The sequence below is a fragment of the Pteropus medius genome, unplaced genomic scaffold (genome assembly GCF_902729225.1).
Source record: "Pteropus medius unplaced genomic scaffold, Ma_sr-lr_union100, whole genome shotgun sequence".
Classification (NCBI taxonomy): Eukaryota; Metazoa; Chordata; class Mammalia; order Chiroptera; family Pteropodidae; genus Pteropus; species Pteropus medius.
Genome location: NW_024356249.1, coordinates 3,705,037 through 3,722,779, shown reverse-complemented (window position 1 = coordinate 3,722,779; position 17,743 = coordinate 3,705,037). Strand labels below are relative to the sequence as shown.

Sequence of the window (17,743 nt, the reverse complement as noted above, 5' to 3'; positions counted from 1 at the left end):
GTTTACATGTGATCCTAAATTCTAAATATCAGACAAAAATATAAAATAAAACTGATTTATAAAAGAAGATGCTGTATACACTCTTCCTCCCATACATAATGGATTCCTACTTGCCTCTCAATGTCCCAAACGTCTTTCTTGTAATCATATAATCTTGCTTTGGAGGACAAAACACAAAACGGAAATACTATGTGCTTATCATCAACACGTAAAGAATAACAGATCCTTTGGTACCTAGTTGCCTAATCTACGAAGTCTAATATTCTTTGCCACTACTTTTATCTCATACCAAAAACTCCCTTTGAAGAGAATCTGGCAGGACCATCCTAATGCCAAGGCATCAACATCTCACGAGTATGGTGCCTGCCCAGGCCTCCTTCAAGCAAAATCACACTTCGTCATTTACTTTGTGCCACTCAGGGAAGCACAGACAGGCCAGCTCGTCACTGGATCTAGGTTCACCTACACAATACCCATGTAATTTTTATTAAAAGTAGATAAAACGCTAATAAGACAGTATCTTCATAGAGATGGCAAGTGTCATGTAGGTGGTTTTGTTCTCAGAAGGAAAACCAATCTATTTTCTGATGAACAAGAATTTATATTCATCTTTGTTTCTGAAATAGTAGAGGCGTTCCTTTAAGTTATGTAGCCAAAGGAACACAGACCAAAGGCTTAAGTACACAAGATATAATATATAATGATCTGTGGTACACTACAGAAGAGTGTGTATATTATGTTGTACAAACTCATGCGTATACATGCACACACAGAGAATTCAAACCAGAAATGAATGATTGGGGAAGCATAATGTGGTCTAAAGAGAAAGTCATTCAGAGTAAGATCTGGGTTTAAATTCTGTCTCCTACCCAAGCTCTAAGCCTCAGGTTCATTTTCTATAAGACAGAAATAACCCTAATCACAGCACAGGACCATCATGAAGAGTAAATAACATGGAACATACAATAAATCTTAGTGCAGTGCCTGGTACACAGAAGAAAATAAACATCAGTCACCTCTCCTTCCCCTCCCCTGTATGTCTCTAAAAGATTTTTTTTAATATTACTGACTTAAGTGGGAATTTTTAGAGCAGTTAAAAAAATAAATCCTACACATTGTATAGTCATTGGCACATGTGTATCTGTTGCAGCACCATAATTTGTAAAGAAAAAGGAAGTAGTAATTTTAAGAGAAAAGTACCAGCTCGCTTGCACTGCTTTCTAAAACCTTCAGCTTTACAGTCTACAGAGACTATTTGCTCTAGGGGAGCAGGATCTGAAATAAAGAAAATACTCTCATGGGAAAAATGGTTCCCAAAAAAAGCCGAGAAAGAAAAGATAATGAGGGGAAATCGAGGGGTATGTATAAAGGGGTTTATTTTACTTAACAAAGTAAAAGTCAAGCAAAATGAATAATCTGCCTCCAGAAATGGTTATTTAAAGGCTTTTTGCAAAGGGCTCTGGTTCCTAAAAAGACAGGAGTCACTGCATATGCCCACCCACTCCTCATTTATTTTTAAACCCTAGCTTATATGTTCCTTAGCAACAGAGGGAGCAGATGAGACCCCCCTACACACACGCACACGCACACCCTCTCCCAAAGCCCCCTTCTTTCCTGTCAAGTGTCATTCCACAAATTCTATGTTCTTCAAAAGATATTTTTGACCTACCTGCAAATCTCCTCTTCCCCACCTCAGATGATTCCCCCTTACAAAAGCAGCCACCCTTCACACTCTAACTGAATCCTTTTCACTTAGATTCCACCCATGAGGTCTTCGTGACACCCCTCCCCCCCACTCTAACTCCCACTGGTCCCTGTCCTCAGGTGCCCTGTAGAAGTCAGGTGGCATGGTTCTCACTGAGGAGCCAATGCCCAACTCCAGCCAAAACAGCTTTTTCCTTGTAGACCAGTCATTAACCCACCAGCGAAATAGTCCAGCCCAGCTACCTGAGTCTTGCACAATGGTTGCCATGGAGAGTAGGTAGTCCACTGACCATGACCCTAAAAAAATTATTATAATAATTGAGATGGAGACACTCTCCAGGTTACCCAGGGCAAACATGTGCCAGGTGAAATCACCTAGCTTTTCGCTATCTTTCACCTGACTTTGGGACTGCCTGGCCTCTTTTGGCTGGGCTCAGTTTATGAGTTCAAAGGTCAATTATTTGGCCTTTGTGGAAAAATCAAACGGCAATCCTCAGATATTAACGTATTGATGCATTGCAGGAGGAGCCTGTTAAAAATTCCCGCCCACAAAGTTTGATTTTTATAAGTCTAGGGTGGCGGGCATTTTTAACCAGCCACCTGAGGTGACGCTGACGCAGATGGTTTGCTGAATCAGAGACTGTAAAGCTTTATTTAAAAACAAACGACGTTCACAGGGTAGGGTCTATTTGCTACGCAGGATTCTATCCCCCTATAGAAAAATGCTGTGTCTGGGTTCATGTCTGTGTTTGTGTGTACGCACACTTACGCATGGAAGTGTGAGCATGCGACCCAGAAAGCCACGGCCCTGCACAGCACTCATTCCCAGGACACAGGCTCTGAGAAGGACGTCTGCCAAAAGGCCAGCAGAAATGATTTCCCTTGCAAACTCTGGCCTCGGAGCCCAACCCAGAGAAGAATTTGATGAAAACCAACGACACAGGAGCCCAGATCCACAATGTGCTTCGCATAAGCAGCCCCCGCTCCAACCTGCACTTCCTAAATTAGGCTGAATGTAGTCCCTGTTCCCCTAAGGGCCAGACGGGACACCTCGATGAGGAAGTAGAATTGCCTGTGTCCCAGCATGCTTCCCTAGAGCAACCCCGCTCTCTACCAGCTGTCTAATGTCAGAAACCAGAAATATAAAAAGAAAGACCCGTTTGGTCCCGATCTCCGGGAGTAACTAAAAGAGCGAGTCAGGTGGGAGACTGCCTCAAGGCACAGTGAACAAAACGCGCTCAATCAACATGGGAGCGACAACCCCACGACGAAGACCGTTTCCGGGCCGTCAGAAGCCACCGCTTAGACACGGCGCACATGCCCTAGTGACTGGGGCCTCCAGGCCCAGCAACACCTGTGGGGACCCCAGTGATGAACACACATGCCCCATAAACACCACACGCACACCCTCGCAAACCCACACACCTCTGTCATCTGCTTTTGCTTACATAACAGCACATGGTGTGCAGGTTTAATGCTTTATATGGGTTTCTGGAAAGGACTGCTAACTCAAAAGGAGAAGGTCACAAGAATGCATTTATTGACCCCTTTTCAAGAAATACTCCAAGCCCTAGCAAGCGCAAATTTTTGAAAGTCTATGCTTATTACCTTGACTTTTAAAATTAACAAGCAGTATAGGTAGTCTCTGAAACCCTCCAAACCTCTCAGATATCTTTATTCTTGCCTTGGGGGGTGGCGGGCAGAGGACCTCTTGAATCCTCATTTCTCAGTTTTTGGATCTTGACACAATTTTATCATGATCTGGTGGCCATTTATCCCATACCGTCCTTGTCTGGCAAATACAATTCTCAGGGGCACGCCCGGTCCCATTCCCGCCCTCGCCCCTAGCTTGCCAACGGGCTCCCCAGGTCGTCCTTCTGGGCACAGCCAGGAGGGTGGAGCGAGCACGTGTACGTGTAACCCCATAACCCGTTGTGCATCTGCAGACAGAGCTCCACATCGCCTCTGCCTCAGTGGGGGACTCTGAGGCAGGTCCAACTTCCATAAGGATTTCTCTTCAGCGATAGCGCTGTTCTTTTCTGCCTGTCGTGCAATCTCAACTAGCAAGTTAGTGCCAAAGGTTCGTCCAGCAAAATCTGGGAGTGGTTTAAGATGACACCAGCTTGGGGTCAACTTTAGGACTTCTCTCAAGAAAACCAGGCATCTCTGTGTCTGCACCCCCCACCCCCACCCCGCACACACGCGCGCGTTTGTGTTGTTCTCACCTCAGGGACCCGATCTTCCCTCCTGTTACAGGGGGAATCGGGCGCACGGAGCTTCCCTCCAGCCCAGAATGATGGGATGAGGAGAGAACACATCCCCGAAAAGAGGGGGGCGGGGGGGCGCAGAGCGCGAGCCAGGTGCCTCCAACTCCGTGGCAGCGCCTCTCCGAGGGAGAAGAGCGGGTCGCACGCCCCGCAGCGGCACCTGTCCCCGGCCGCCTGGCTCCCGCTCCTACCTGTAAGAAACCTGCTTCCGGAAAGTTAAGTTCCTCAGCTTCTCCTCCAGCGCCTCGTCCTTCTCCTTCGCCCCGGCGGCCGCGGACTCTTCCAGGGCAGCGGCCCCCGCCGCCGCCGCCGCTGCCCCCGCGCCCCGCGGGTCCGCGCCGCCCTCGGCGCCCAGGCAGCAGCTCCCGGCGCCGCTTCCGCTGCTGCTGCTGCCGCCGCCCGTCGCCCCCTTCTCCTCTCCCGCCGAGGAGCTGGGGTTCATGGCGACCGCTCCGGCGGCCGCGGGGAGAGCCGAGGCGGCGCCGCTGCAGAGGCCGGGCTGGCTCACGGCGCTGGCGGCGGCCGCCGCGGCAGGAGAGCGAGCAGGTCCGCGCGCCGCTGGCAGGGGCGGCAAATGGCAGCCCCTTCCCGCAGCATCCATCCGCGGCTGCACCGCACCGGGGCATTGTGGGAAACTCCGTGCCTCCACTCCCCCTCCCCGACCAATCAGAGGCCACCTCCCTCCGCCTCCCGCGCCCTCCCCCCTGCAAACCCGCGCCCTCCAGCCCCCCTGGCCTTTCCTAAACCCGGAGCGCAAGCCGGGACTGAACTTGAACTCTGCCCCGAGGCGGCGGGCTGCGGGAGAGGGAGACAGAGGGGAGGGGACGCGCGGGCGCTGGGCGCGAACACGGCTCCGGGAGCAAAAAGCGCCTGAGGAAAACTCCGAGGAAAGCGTGCCGCGCCCTAGTTCGTACATCGGGGAGCCGGGATCAGGACCCGCGAGCTGCCGTGCCCTGGCCCTTGGCCCGTGGGCGGCAGCGCCCACCTCAGTCCCAGTGCCCTCGCGCCGAGGCCCGGCGCAGCGTTCTCTCCACCACCGATCTCCGGAGCCCAGCAGAAGCCGCCCCAGGTGGGAAACGTTTGGGGGACGAGGAAGGACCGTGGTCGGTGCGAACCTGGGAGCGAATTCGTGCGCAGTGTAGATGAAGGGGTGAGGGAGAGGTCAAATTTATTATACAACGCAAGTGTCCATCTCCCCTCTCAGGACGAGGGCTGGGACCCCTTCACGCATGAATCCCCCGGCCCAGTATCTTCCTTACACATAGAAAGCTTTCCCTAAACAGCTGTTAATTTTGATTGAGTTGGATCACAGATCGCAGGGCCCTCAGTGAAGTAGAAAGGCTGAGAGAATCCAGGAGACAGAAATGAGGGCGCCAGGGTTGGGTGCTGGTGCAGGGCCAGCAAGGAGGAGAGGGGGATTCTCTAGAGGTTGAGTTTCCAACCTCTTGGGACCCCGCTGCTCAGGCAACCCAAGTTTGCAGTCTCTGTAGACTTAACTGTCCACGATTATGTTTCTAACATAATTGAAAACTCTATGGGGTTTGAATGATGTGCTACAAAGTGTGTGAGACAGAGTTTTCCAAATTAGGGGTTTCCACCCAAGAGACCTCTGCTGTCAATAAACATGGAAAAAATTCACACTTAATGCTAAATGTAGTGACCAAATGTATATAGCACATGTATGTTTAGTAAGAGAACCAGACCAGTGAAGAATTTCAGGTCAGCGTCCTGTGACCCCAAACAAGTTGCTTGATTTCTTTCTCATGACTAGAATTAGGAGATTGAACAAAATACCTCAACCCTCTACCAACTTGTACATTTTGTAATTCTTTTCATATGAACATTATAATAAGCCAGAGGTCAGGCATTTCCAGAGTGGAGTCTGCAAAAGTAATAAAAATAATAAAAACGGCGAGTGGTTATTAGGCCCTCATTTTTCTTGACAAGTGTTGTGCTAAGCACCTCACACACCCATCTCTACAATTTCACTGCCCCCCTCAAATGGAAGTAACTTTCTCCATTGCTCAGGCTCACGGGACTAACTGACTAGCAGAACCAGGCATCATACACAGGCTGCCTGGTGATAGCTCTTCGCCCCTGTGCAATGTGCCCCATCTTCAGAGGGGGCTGGGTATATTATGTGCTTCAGCAGCAGTGATAAATGAGATCCACGAATATGTAGTGTATTGCCAAGACCAAGGACACGTCATCTTACCTGAATCACTGGTCAGTTTCCTCTCCATTCCATTTCTAATCACTTCTCTAGCTCAAAACCCAAGATACTGCTGTTTTCTTATCCTCTGCCTAAAAATCTTCCAATTAGGTCATATTGTCATGAGAGTAAAGTTCAAACAACTTCTTAACTGACTTTCAAGGCGCATTAGCAGGCGGTGTGCCAGCCCTGCCTGGGACCCCCTCCTACAGTCCTGATAGTGCCACTCTGCGCTCCTCACAAGTCCCAGAAGCTCTCTGCTTTCCCTGCTCCCATCTTTGCAGGTGTGAATCTGCTCTCTCCTCTTCCTCACTCCTCCCATACCTTGTATTTGCTTAGCCAACGACTATGTCCCCATCAGATTTTAGTTTACATGTCTCTGCCTGCTAGAAGACGCCACTGATCTCCTTCTGAACTTAGGCGGGTGTACCTCCAACAGGCTCCATTCCATCATCATAGTAAACTTTGACCACTTCAACTGTTGGTCACTTGTCTTTCTCTCCCACATGTATGTGGAGGCTATATGTTGTTTATCTCAATGTCCCCAGTAGTTAGCATAATAATCATGCATATTGTAGGCCATCATTGTGTTTATTGACTTACAAAAGAAATACGGATGGTTTTGAACCTATAAACTTATGCTCAAATTCATTTATTATTAGAGAAATTCAATTTTAAACTAAGATGCCATTTTTTTAGAATAAACAGCCCAATAATAGATAGTAATGGTGAGGGGGTAGGAAAACCGACACTTTCTCAAATCATTGGTGTAGTTTGGCACAGTCTCTCTGATGCAAAATTTGGCAATATCAACATATGAAATGTACAAACTAATTAACCTATCAGATCCACTCCTAGGAATTCATCCTCTGATATCCTTGTAGGTGTAACACCAAAAATTTAAGACTGAAAACAATCTAAATGTTTGTTAAATAGGACAAATTACCCAAATTATTATTCATCCAAACAATGGAATTCTCTGCAGCCATTAAGAGAAATAAGGCAAATTGATACATGTTAATATAAAGCAATCTCGAAAATGTTAACTAAAAAAGAAAATGAGTTCAGAGTATTTAGTATGCCCCCATTTACAGAAAAAAAAGGGGGGGAGTACCTATAGACATAATATATCAGGAAAGATACATAAAAAAAACAGTGACACTCAGGCAGAGTCTGAGTGGCCCTAGCTAGAATCTTAAGGTTTTGCCTGATGGAATCAATACATACCAACAGGAGACAGAGAGTCCCCCAGGCTAAGAGCAAAGCAAGCTAGACCGATCAGGAAGGAATTTGCATGTTTAAAGAGTATGTTAACACAGATAGGCTGCTAAACAAAAAGTAGGGTTAAAAAAAAAAAAAAAGGTCATTGAACATGTACCCGCCTGAATTTAAGACAGAGGAAGAAAAGAAACCCTACACCTGAGAAACACAGTAATTCCACCATAAGACAAATGAATTCTCGTGGGTGGCCTTCTGAGAAGTTACTTAAAATATCAGTAATCCTTTTAGACAATTAATTTTCCTTTTAATTTTTCACTAAGTAAACCTTGTACTTATTCATTCAACTTCTTAGTTACCTTGAGTCTAAAAAGTGGAATTCTTGGAAATGGGTCAAAAGCATTCCAATTGTAGGAAAAGAAATTTACGTTCGGGTTTAAAAATGCATCTCATATGATTTTAAGTAATGTAAGTACATAAACAAGAAAATGAGCTTCTCTGGGTGTGTTGAAACATCTCACTTTTAATCCTGACCTCACCTGGACACTGTCTCCATCACTGGACTCAACGCCGTGCCCATTGGGTGTCACATCTTACCTCATCTATTATCAATCATTGTTCATTCTAAAACAGGTAACATCCCAGTCTTAAATACCAAATTTGAGTATCCTAAATTCTAGGATTGATGAAAGAGACTTCAAGCATGAAGTTTTAAAGCAAGAAATTTTTTTTTTTTAGAGTTTAGATAAACTGCAAGATCAGTAATAAAGAGAACATTATATCTAACATTTTTAAAAATGTATGTAGTGGTCAGGAATTTTCAGGAAATAGAATCATATATTTTTCAAAGCAAGTAACACATGTAAACCACACACACACACACACTTAGGATCTCAGTTATTTATACGCCAACCTAAGGATAATAAGAGCTTTTGAAAATATTGTCACTAAAGAAGAAAGAAAAGGAAGTTTCCAGAGCAAGCTGCTATGTGTTAAGGTTATTCCTGCTTCTCAACCTTTATACTTGCTGCTTCTGCTGCCTGGAACTCTCTACCTCAGGTGATGTCAAACTTTTTCAGTTCACAGGACGTTAGTAATTATTTTTCCTGAGACTTCTAGGCCAAAAGAACCTAACATTTATGTTTATTAGGTAGTTAGGTACTAAGAATTTAATAAGCATTTACGTCTCCACTTTATAGCTGTTTTTAAAAAATACACATAAATTGACAGAAAAAAAATGTTTGTGTTTCATTCTTAAATAGCCACAATTACTTACTAACGAGATAATAATGAGCACAGCATAACTTCAAACCCCGGAATCATGTTAGATACCACTACCTTTATTTCCTGGTCCACACTGATTTTCACGTGGTATTGCTTTTTATAAGAGCAACCACTGAAAACACAGCTTTGCCAAAATAATGATGTCATTGAAAGAATGTAGCGTGACCCAGTGTTGAAACCGTCAACTACTTCGAACTAATAGCCTGCATGGTGTTTAACAGATGTTGAGTATCACAGAGTCTACCTCAAAAATTTAAAATATCCTGCAATGTCTCAGGATAATAATATAAATAATCAACATAAATAGAGAAATATCCTGAATTCACTGCGGAGACCCGAGCACCTCCGTGCACAGTTCAGGAACTGTGGTTCGATCCCAAAATTACATTATAGTGTTTGTTTTTGTATGAGCCCCCTAGAAAAACAGATCCCGAGACAAGGATTATAAACCAAAACTTTATGGGGACCTGTGATCCCAGGATTTTCCTAAGGGAAAAGGTAAGTAAGGCAGAAAAAGAGGGAAAATAAATTCAAGGTGGAGACTTATGAGATGGCCGCATCCTCACAAATAAACACACCTGGCCGCTTGGGCACCGGAACTTCCTCATCAGGACTGACATCATCACTACACCTGGGACATTCTGTCTGCAAGAGAAAGAGGAATTTCTCTGCCACTTTCGTCCCATCTCTTGTCTCTCACTGGTTGGAGTCTGTCCTGCGGGAATTAACTCACCCTCAGTTCCAGGTCGTGTCAGTGGCTCTTTATGGCAGCCTCTGGGGAACCCAGGACCCTCCCCCACACCAGAACTCCACCCCTTTCTAAAGATAGAGCCTGGTTGGGCCTGAGCACCAAGCTGTTGAGTCCCCTGCCCCCTGCCGATAAGATCTTATTGGAGGCTGTGCAGGAATCCAGCCCTCCCTGGGGGAGGCCGACAGAGCAAGCAGAGATAGGGTATGAGGAGCCGGCAACAGCAGCTGAAGCCCTCATTGAGCGAGTGAAAAATCGAGAGGTGGGAAGAGAGGTGGCAACAAGCCATTCTGGAGAGGTTCATAAACTAGGTCTTATACACTCTGTAAGTCTTCTCATTCAGGTCTGACTTCACGGATCACCTTTTCAGAGAAGCCTCCCTGACACTCTCCCAAGTGCCCTTCTCATCAACAGCTGAATTATCTTTGTTTTATTTTCCTCACAGCACTTCTCACTGTTTAAATTGTATTATCTATTTACTTTTGCCTTTCTCCTCCTATTAGAATATAGGCTCTATCATAGCGAATGTGTTCAACAAAACCGTACTAGGCACACAGTAGGTGTACGTTTGATAACATATGACAAATAAATGTTATCCAACACTCATTTGCCTACCAGGAACGTCAGAGGGCCAGTCGGGAAGGTGCTGGGATTATAATTTACTAGTTAATCAGGAAAGAAGGGATCCACGGGAGGGCTGCATGATAAACCCGAGATCCTCAGGCTGGCGTCATTGCCATATGAAATAAGAAACTATAGTGGGAGCCTGGAATTAGAATGGAGAAAAATTTTTAGGTCCCACTGATAGGAATTCATTAGCACAGGTAGTCTCCAAAGGTAGATCTAAATAAAAAATAGAGCTATTTTATCTCCGGGATGGAAGGGGTCCTTCCATCATCCAGTGCAGCCTTCCATCCACACATAGGCTCCAACAGCATCACATCATGTGATCCTTTTTAGTCTTGAACAACTGAAGTTACAGGGAGTCACTGCTTCCTGAGACAACCCAGTCCCTTTCACAGGCTCTGTCATAACGTTCTTCCCATTTTTCATTGTTATTCTTTATTCTAACTCTTGGTGCTCCAAAAAAAGATATATGAGTTACAGTGTTCCTATACTTGAGCAGCTGGTTTGTGGGCCAAAATGAAAGAATTAACACTTATTTCTATTAAATCCTCTGTTTCTGACCATCATTCATCCATCTAAGTGTCTTTGGGAATTGAAGTCTACCATTCACTTTCCCTCTTGGTTCCTTATCAAAGCATTCACCTTCCCTCTTGGTTCCTTATCAAAGCAGGTCTGATCTGAAACATACTCAGTGAAGTCACCAGTAAATTTCCTGAAAAGGATAAGGTCGGGATCAGAATGCATGGCACACCTCATAAACCTCCATCCAGGCTGACAGCTGTTTGTTTGTTTATAGGCAGTTCCTAAATGTCTGTATGTGATACACACTGTTCTAGGTGCTAAAGATTCATCAGGGAAAAAACTAACGACCCTACTTTCTTGATGCTAAAGATTCTAGTGCTCCCTTAATCGATGACTTTTGTGAATAGTTATTAAAATCCAAATTAAAACACTAAGTTGGTCTTTTATTGAATACACATTTCTCTATATACAAAGTACAGTTGAGGGACTGTGTCCAATACTCTATCTCTATTGCATTTCCTCAAAGTATTAGGCAAGAAACCCCATCGAAGAAAATGAGGCTAGCCTAATGTGACTTCTTAATTAAGCCATCCTAATCTCCAGGGATCATACCTTCACTTTTTCAACATATTATGAACATTTCTTGAGATTCTTCTATACAAACACTCTGCTAATGCTAAAGATTCAAAGGTGGGGACAAATCAATAAATTCCCCGAGTTTACCATTTCATTGTAATAAATGAAAACCATTTTCTTTCTTTTTCACTAGAAGTAATAAAAGTCACGCGGCAGACGCGCCATGGCCTTTATATTCAAAAGCCACGTGTGTTCCTTTTCTCCCTCATCTTCCTAGACTACAAAGATATAAAAGACAAAATACTCCCTTTCCCAAACCGCTCTGCACTGAAGTGTGACTATGTGACCTGGCTCTGAAGGATGAGATTGAAGCCAAAATAACCAGATGGGGCTTCTGGGAATGTGTCTGATTAGCCCAGAAAAGTAATATGCCCCTTTAGTCCTTTGCCTTTCTTTCTTCTTCAGTTCAAAGCCTAGAGGTATAATAGGCATCCTGCAACCATGAAGACGAAAACCATGGAAGACTCAGATGTAACGGGCCTTTGTCCTCAATGACTTCCTTGAGCAGTCGCTAGACTAGGATAGCTTGTCCACCACTAGACTTTTTATTACGAGAGAAAATTAAACTGTTTAAGCCACTGTTGATTTGAAATTTTTTTATCTGCTTGCTGCCAAATGCATTCGTAACTTTTAGCTGGCACAAATGAATTCATAATAGCCTAATTCATATGGGTTATTCAGGTGACATCCCCCCAAATTATAATTTTGTGACTAATTCCCAAAGTTAAATATGAAATTAATAATATTATTCTTTAACCCAATCCTCCCACTTCTGGAAATGTGTCATAAGTAAAAATCCCAAATAAGAAGATGCTAAGTAAAGGAAGATATTTGTCATAGAATTATTTATTATGACAAGTAGGTGATCTAACAGATCAAAAATAATGAAGTAAAGTTTTCGAAGTCCATTGAAGGAATCTTATACAGACCCCCAAAATAATGGTTATAGATCCATGTCAATTTGTCATATAATTTGTTGATAATGTTTTGCTAATGAAAACAAGAGGATATGAAGTTGAGTGACATCTTCATTGAAACTGTATAAATTATGGCTTTATAAGACATAAAAGGAACGCACAAAGAAAGAAATTGGCTTTGAGATGACTTTACATTTTTAAAAAATTGTTTATGCTATTATAATGGTAAGAAATTTTAGATTATAAAAGTTATTTTATTAAATACTATGTTATTTCAAAATATCTCTTTGTACTTGTACCAGGGACAGATATATCATAAACTCTTGGTTTGGAAACCCCAGAAATATAAACAGAGCCATTTAATTTAAATAAATGGCATAAAACATTTTAAGTCAGTAAAGGGGTGAATTTTTGTAATATTTAGAAAGCTCCTTAAGAATAGAATGGTTCCTCTCAAGAATGAACATGAAATGTTAAAACGTGGGGTCAGTGGGTTAAAGAAATTAACTTCATTTTACTTATATGTCATGGAAAATGCAATTATTTTGATAACTAAGATTGTCTTTTACACAAATAGAAATGGCAATAATAAGATGTCAGAGCTGGGAGGAATTTAGAGATTATCTGTCCCCACCTTTCATTTCACAAATGAAGAAACTGGCACCTAGAAAAGCTAAGTGACTCATCAAAATCACAGAGGTAGTTAGTGAAGAACAAGGAGTAGAGTTTTTAGGTCTTTAATGTTATTCATTCCCCAGAATAAACGTTTACTCGTTATATAAGCATTTATCAAGTAGCTTCTCTGTACTTCTACGTACTGGACACTGTGTTAGTTGGGACATACACTACTTTTCAAGAATGAGAGTCTTATGGGGTAAACAGGATAATAATTATAAAACATATTGACATAATACTTATATTTGACTGGATTCCAAATGCCTGGGAGCATGACCTTGGAGGACGTAACAATTGATGTCTGATGAGTCCCGGGAAGAAGTGACTTTCACCTTGCTTCTGAAGGTTTCAGTGGCATTTCACCATCCAGAAATACCACATTAAAAAATCACAGAAAATGAAAGAACCAGGAGTGCTGTACAATGCCAAACATTTTGATAAGGCACAAACTTGGAATGGAGGGGCAAGCGAGGAGTAGAGGTACATGAGGCTGGACAGGGTGTAAGTTATAGACACTTTAAGAAATCCTATTTTATTTTAAGGATTTCAAACTTTATCAAATAGGCAAATAAAAAGCACGGATTATTCCTAGGTAGGGGAAATAGTATAATTAGACATAAGTTTTAGAAATCTATCAAAGTATAGAAGACAAAGCTGGACAAAAAGACAAGTTATGAGTCAATGCAAGAAAGAGTCTGTGCAAGAAGCACTAAGGGTTTAAACTAAGGCATTGGAAGTGGGTTAAGACAGGGAATAAATATTTAAGAGATATTACTGAGCTAGAACCAAAAGTATTTAACAAATTATAGTTAGAGAAATGGTAGAATCAAAGTTGAAGTCAACAAATAGCTCTAGACATTTTAGGCAGAGTCTAATAACACACACACACACACACACACACACACACATAAACAACATGGTCTTATGTATATGTCATAAACAGTTGCTCAAAACATCCATATCCAGCACATCAATCCCTGCTAATCAAATACAAGTTATGCAAGGCAGAGGTCAAATCAAAGATACTTGTTATATCTACCAAGACTGAATCATGAAGAAATAGAAAATCTGAACAGATCCACATCTAGTAATAAGATTGCATTGGTAACCAAAATACTTTCAACAAAGAAAAAGAATAAACCTTTACATACATGATCAAATGAAGCCAACACCAGATGGCTTCACTGCCGAATTCTAACAAACATTTAAAAAAGAATTAATACAAATCCTCCTCAAATTCATCCAAAAAGTTGAAGAGGAGGGGACACTATAAACTCATTCTACAAGGCTAACGTTATTCTGAGCCCAACGTCAAACAATGACACTATAAGAAAACTAAACCAGTAACTCTGATGAACATTGATGGAAAAATCCTCAACAAAATATTAGCAAACAGAATTCAAGAACACATTAAAAGAATTACACTTTACTAAAGGGTAAGGAGGAGGAGGGGGGGATAGATGGGGTAAAAAAGGTCAAATATATGGTGACAGAAAGAAATTAACTATAGGAAGTGAACAATGTAAATATATATATATGCCTTACTGTTAAAATGTACAGCTGAAACTTACTGGATTTTGTTAACCAATGTCACCATAATTAATTAATTAAGAATCAGGAAAAAATAAATAAAAATAAAAATAAAATAAAAGAATTACACACCATAGCCAAGTGGGATTGGTCCTTAGAATGCAAGGATGGTTCAACATGTGAAAATCGATCAATGAAATATACCAGATTAACAGAATAAAAAGAAAAATTCATATAGTTATCTCAATTAATGTAAAAAAAAGGCATTTTACAAAATTTAACACCTTATGATTTAAAAAGACACTCAAGAAGCTAGGGATAGAAAGAAACTACCTTAACATGATAAAGACTATATATATGATGTCCACAGCTAACATCATACTCAATGGTAAAAGACTGAAAGTTTTTCCTTTAAGATCAGAAATAAGACAAGGATGACTGATTTTCCCATACTGGAATTCCCAGTGAGAACAATTTGGCAAAAACAAAAAACAAAAAAAGGAATAAAAGGTTTCCAATTTGAAAAAAGAAATAAAATTACCTTTGCAGACAAAATGATCTTATGTGTAGAAAATCTCAAATATTCCACATACAAAATAAATTATTAGAACTAATAAATAAATTCAGCAAAGTTCCAGGATACAAAACCATCATGAAAAAATCAGTTGTGTTTCTATGCACTAACAATGAACAACCAGAAATACAAGAAAACAATTCCAGTTACAACAGCATTGAAAAACAATAGCACTGAAAAGCAATTCCAGTTACAATAGCATTGAAAAATACTTACGAATAAACTTAATTGAGATGATGAAAGATGTATATACTGAAAACTATAAAATGTTGTTGAAGAAAAATCTAAAAGACGCAAATGCATAGACATCCTGTGTTCATGAACTGGAAGACTTAATATCATTAAAATGTCAATACTACCCAAAGAGATCTACAAATGTAATACAATTCCTATCAAAATCCTAGAGGCATTTTTGCAGAAATAGAAAAATCCATCGTAAAATGTATATGGAATGTCAAAGGCCTTAATAGCCAAAAAAATCTTGAAAAAGAAAAAATTGGAGGTCTCACACTTCCTGATTTTGAAACTCAGTACAAAGCTACAGAAACCAAAACAGAGTAAGACTGGCATAAAGGCAGACATATAAACCAATAGAATAAAAAAAAAGATCTCAGAATAAACCTTTACATACATGATCAAATGATTTTCAACAGGGTGCTAATATCATTCAGTGGAGAAAGGATAGTCTCTTCAATGAATGGTGTCGGAAAAAATTGGTTATCCACACGCAAAAGAATGAATTTGGACCCTTCACTTATTCTGCTCAAGTTGTTATAATAAAATATTATATTGGATAGATTAAAGACATTTATTTCTCACAGTTTTGGAGACTTGGAAGTCCAAGATCAAGGTGTCAGCAATTCAGTTCTTGATGAGGGCCCTCTGCCTGGTTTGCCAACAGCCTTCTTCTACCCATAGTCTCACATAGTGGAGAGAGGGAGCCCTGATGTTTCTTCCTCTTATAAGACACTAATCCCATCACAGGGACTCCACCCTCATGAACTCATCTAAATATAAGTACTTCCCAAAGGCTCCACCTCTTACATTGGAGATTAGGGCTTCAATATATGGATTTTGGGAGGACACAAACATTCCATCCATAACACTGATCTTACGCCATGTATAAAAGTTCATTCAAAATGAATCAAAGACGAAAACGTAAGACCTAAAACTATAAAACTCTTAGAAAACAACATAGGGAAATAGCTTCATGAAATTGGATTTGGCAAAGATTCCCCTGAAATAACACCAAAAGTAAAAATAGATAAACTGGACTACATCAAAATTTTAAATTTTTGTTGATCAAAGGACGTAATCAACAGAATAAAAAGGCAACTTATAGAATAAAATATGTGAAAATCATATATCTGATAAGGGGCTAATATATACAGAATATATAAAGACTTCTACATATACAGAATATATAAAGACTTCTACAACTCAACAACAACAAATAACTTGATTTTAAAAGTGGACAAAGGACCTAAACAGACATTTCTCCCAAGATGATATACAAATTACTAACAAGCATATAAAAAATACTCAGCATCACTAACCATTAGGAAAATGCAAACCAAAACCACCAGATATCACCTCACACCCATGAGAGTGGCTACTATCAAAAAAAGAAACTGAAAATAACAAGTGTTTGGAAGAATGTAGAGAAATTGGAACCCTCGTTTACTGTTATCGGGAAGTGAAATGGTGTAGCCATTACGGAAAATAGTGTGACAGTTCCTCAAAAAATTAAAAATAAAAATGATCCTATGACCCAGCAATTCCACACTGGGTATATATCCAAAAAAATGAAAAGCAGTATCTCAAGAGATATTTGCACACCCATGTTCACAGCAGCATTATTCACAACAGCCAAGAGATAAAAGCAACCCAAATGTTTATCAATAGATGATAAATGGATAAACAAAAGTTGGTACATACACACAACGGAATATTATTCAGCCTTAAAAAGAAAATTCCAACATTACTGAATTGTACACTTAGAATGGTTAAGATGGTAAATTTTCTTATACCTTTTTACCACAATAATTAAAAAAAAAAAAAACTACTTGTGGAAAGTCTCTGAAACAAGAGGTAAAAAAACGAAACTATAAGAAAAACATAAAAATGAATTTATGCTGAGACCACAAATTATTAAATCTGTATCTGACTTAAGTCTCAGACTATGAGCAAGGAAAATAATTTCTTCAAGAAGATGGGTCCAAATGAGTAGGAGTCAGGTGGGGGCGACTGCAAGACAAGGGAAGAAATAATTTCTTAATAGAGCCATCCAAGCTAAGATGCCAATTTCTGCACCAGATTTCGGGATGTTGGAGCTCGCTCTTCCCTCTTCATTAATCAAAGATAATGCAAAATTACAGGGTGAAATTACTTGCCAAAGACTTTTCCATTTTCTGCCTCTCTGAAATGATGCTGATTGAAGTGAGAAAAGTTCCCTGAGGACAAATGCTCACGCCCTCAGGACCAGAGTTTGCTTGCGGCAAAAACCGAGTGCTCAGAGGCCCGCTTGTGCTGTTATTGTTGACGGTCCCTCCGGGTGAGCCGAGTGCAATCAGCAATGCTCGCCCAGGCCAATCCACCATTACAGAGCTGCATGCGAGAATGGTTTGCATTTCCCCTTTTGGTTCAAGTGAGTCTGGCCTTTAATTGGATAGCTGTGATTAACCTTCCTAGACCAACTTCGCTTCTGTCATCCACGGGGCTTGACAGCATCCCCTCTGACATTTACGTGAACTTCTATTCGACTGAGAGTTTCTTGTTTCTGTCTTCACTGATACACTGAACTCTCTTAAGGGGAAAAGGAATCTTATA

General features: G+C 41.3%; 1 protein-coding gene across 1 annotated transcript in view; it reads right to left on the bottom strand.

Annotated features, from left to right (window-relative positions):
- Positions 1 to 4,572, bottom strand: part of DGKI (diacylglycerol kinase iota) — a 375,451-nt gene extending 370,879 nt beyond the window's left edge. Inside the window, exon 1 of the mRNA XM_039860746.1 lies at positions 4,163 to 4,572. Coding sequence (XP_039716680.1) covers positions 4,163 to 4,572 — 410 coding nt within the window. The remainder of the gene's footprint in view (positions 1 to 4,162) is intronic.
- Between the last annotated feature and the right edge of the window lie 13,171 nt (positions 4,573 to 17,743).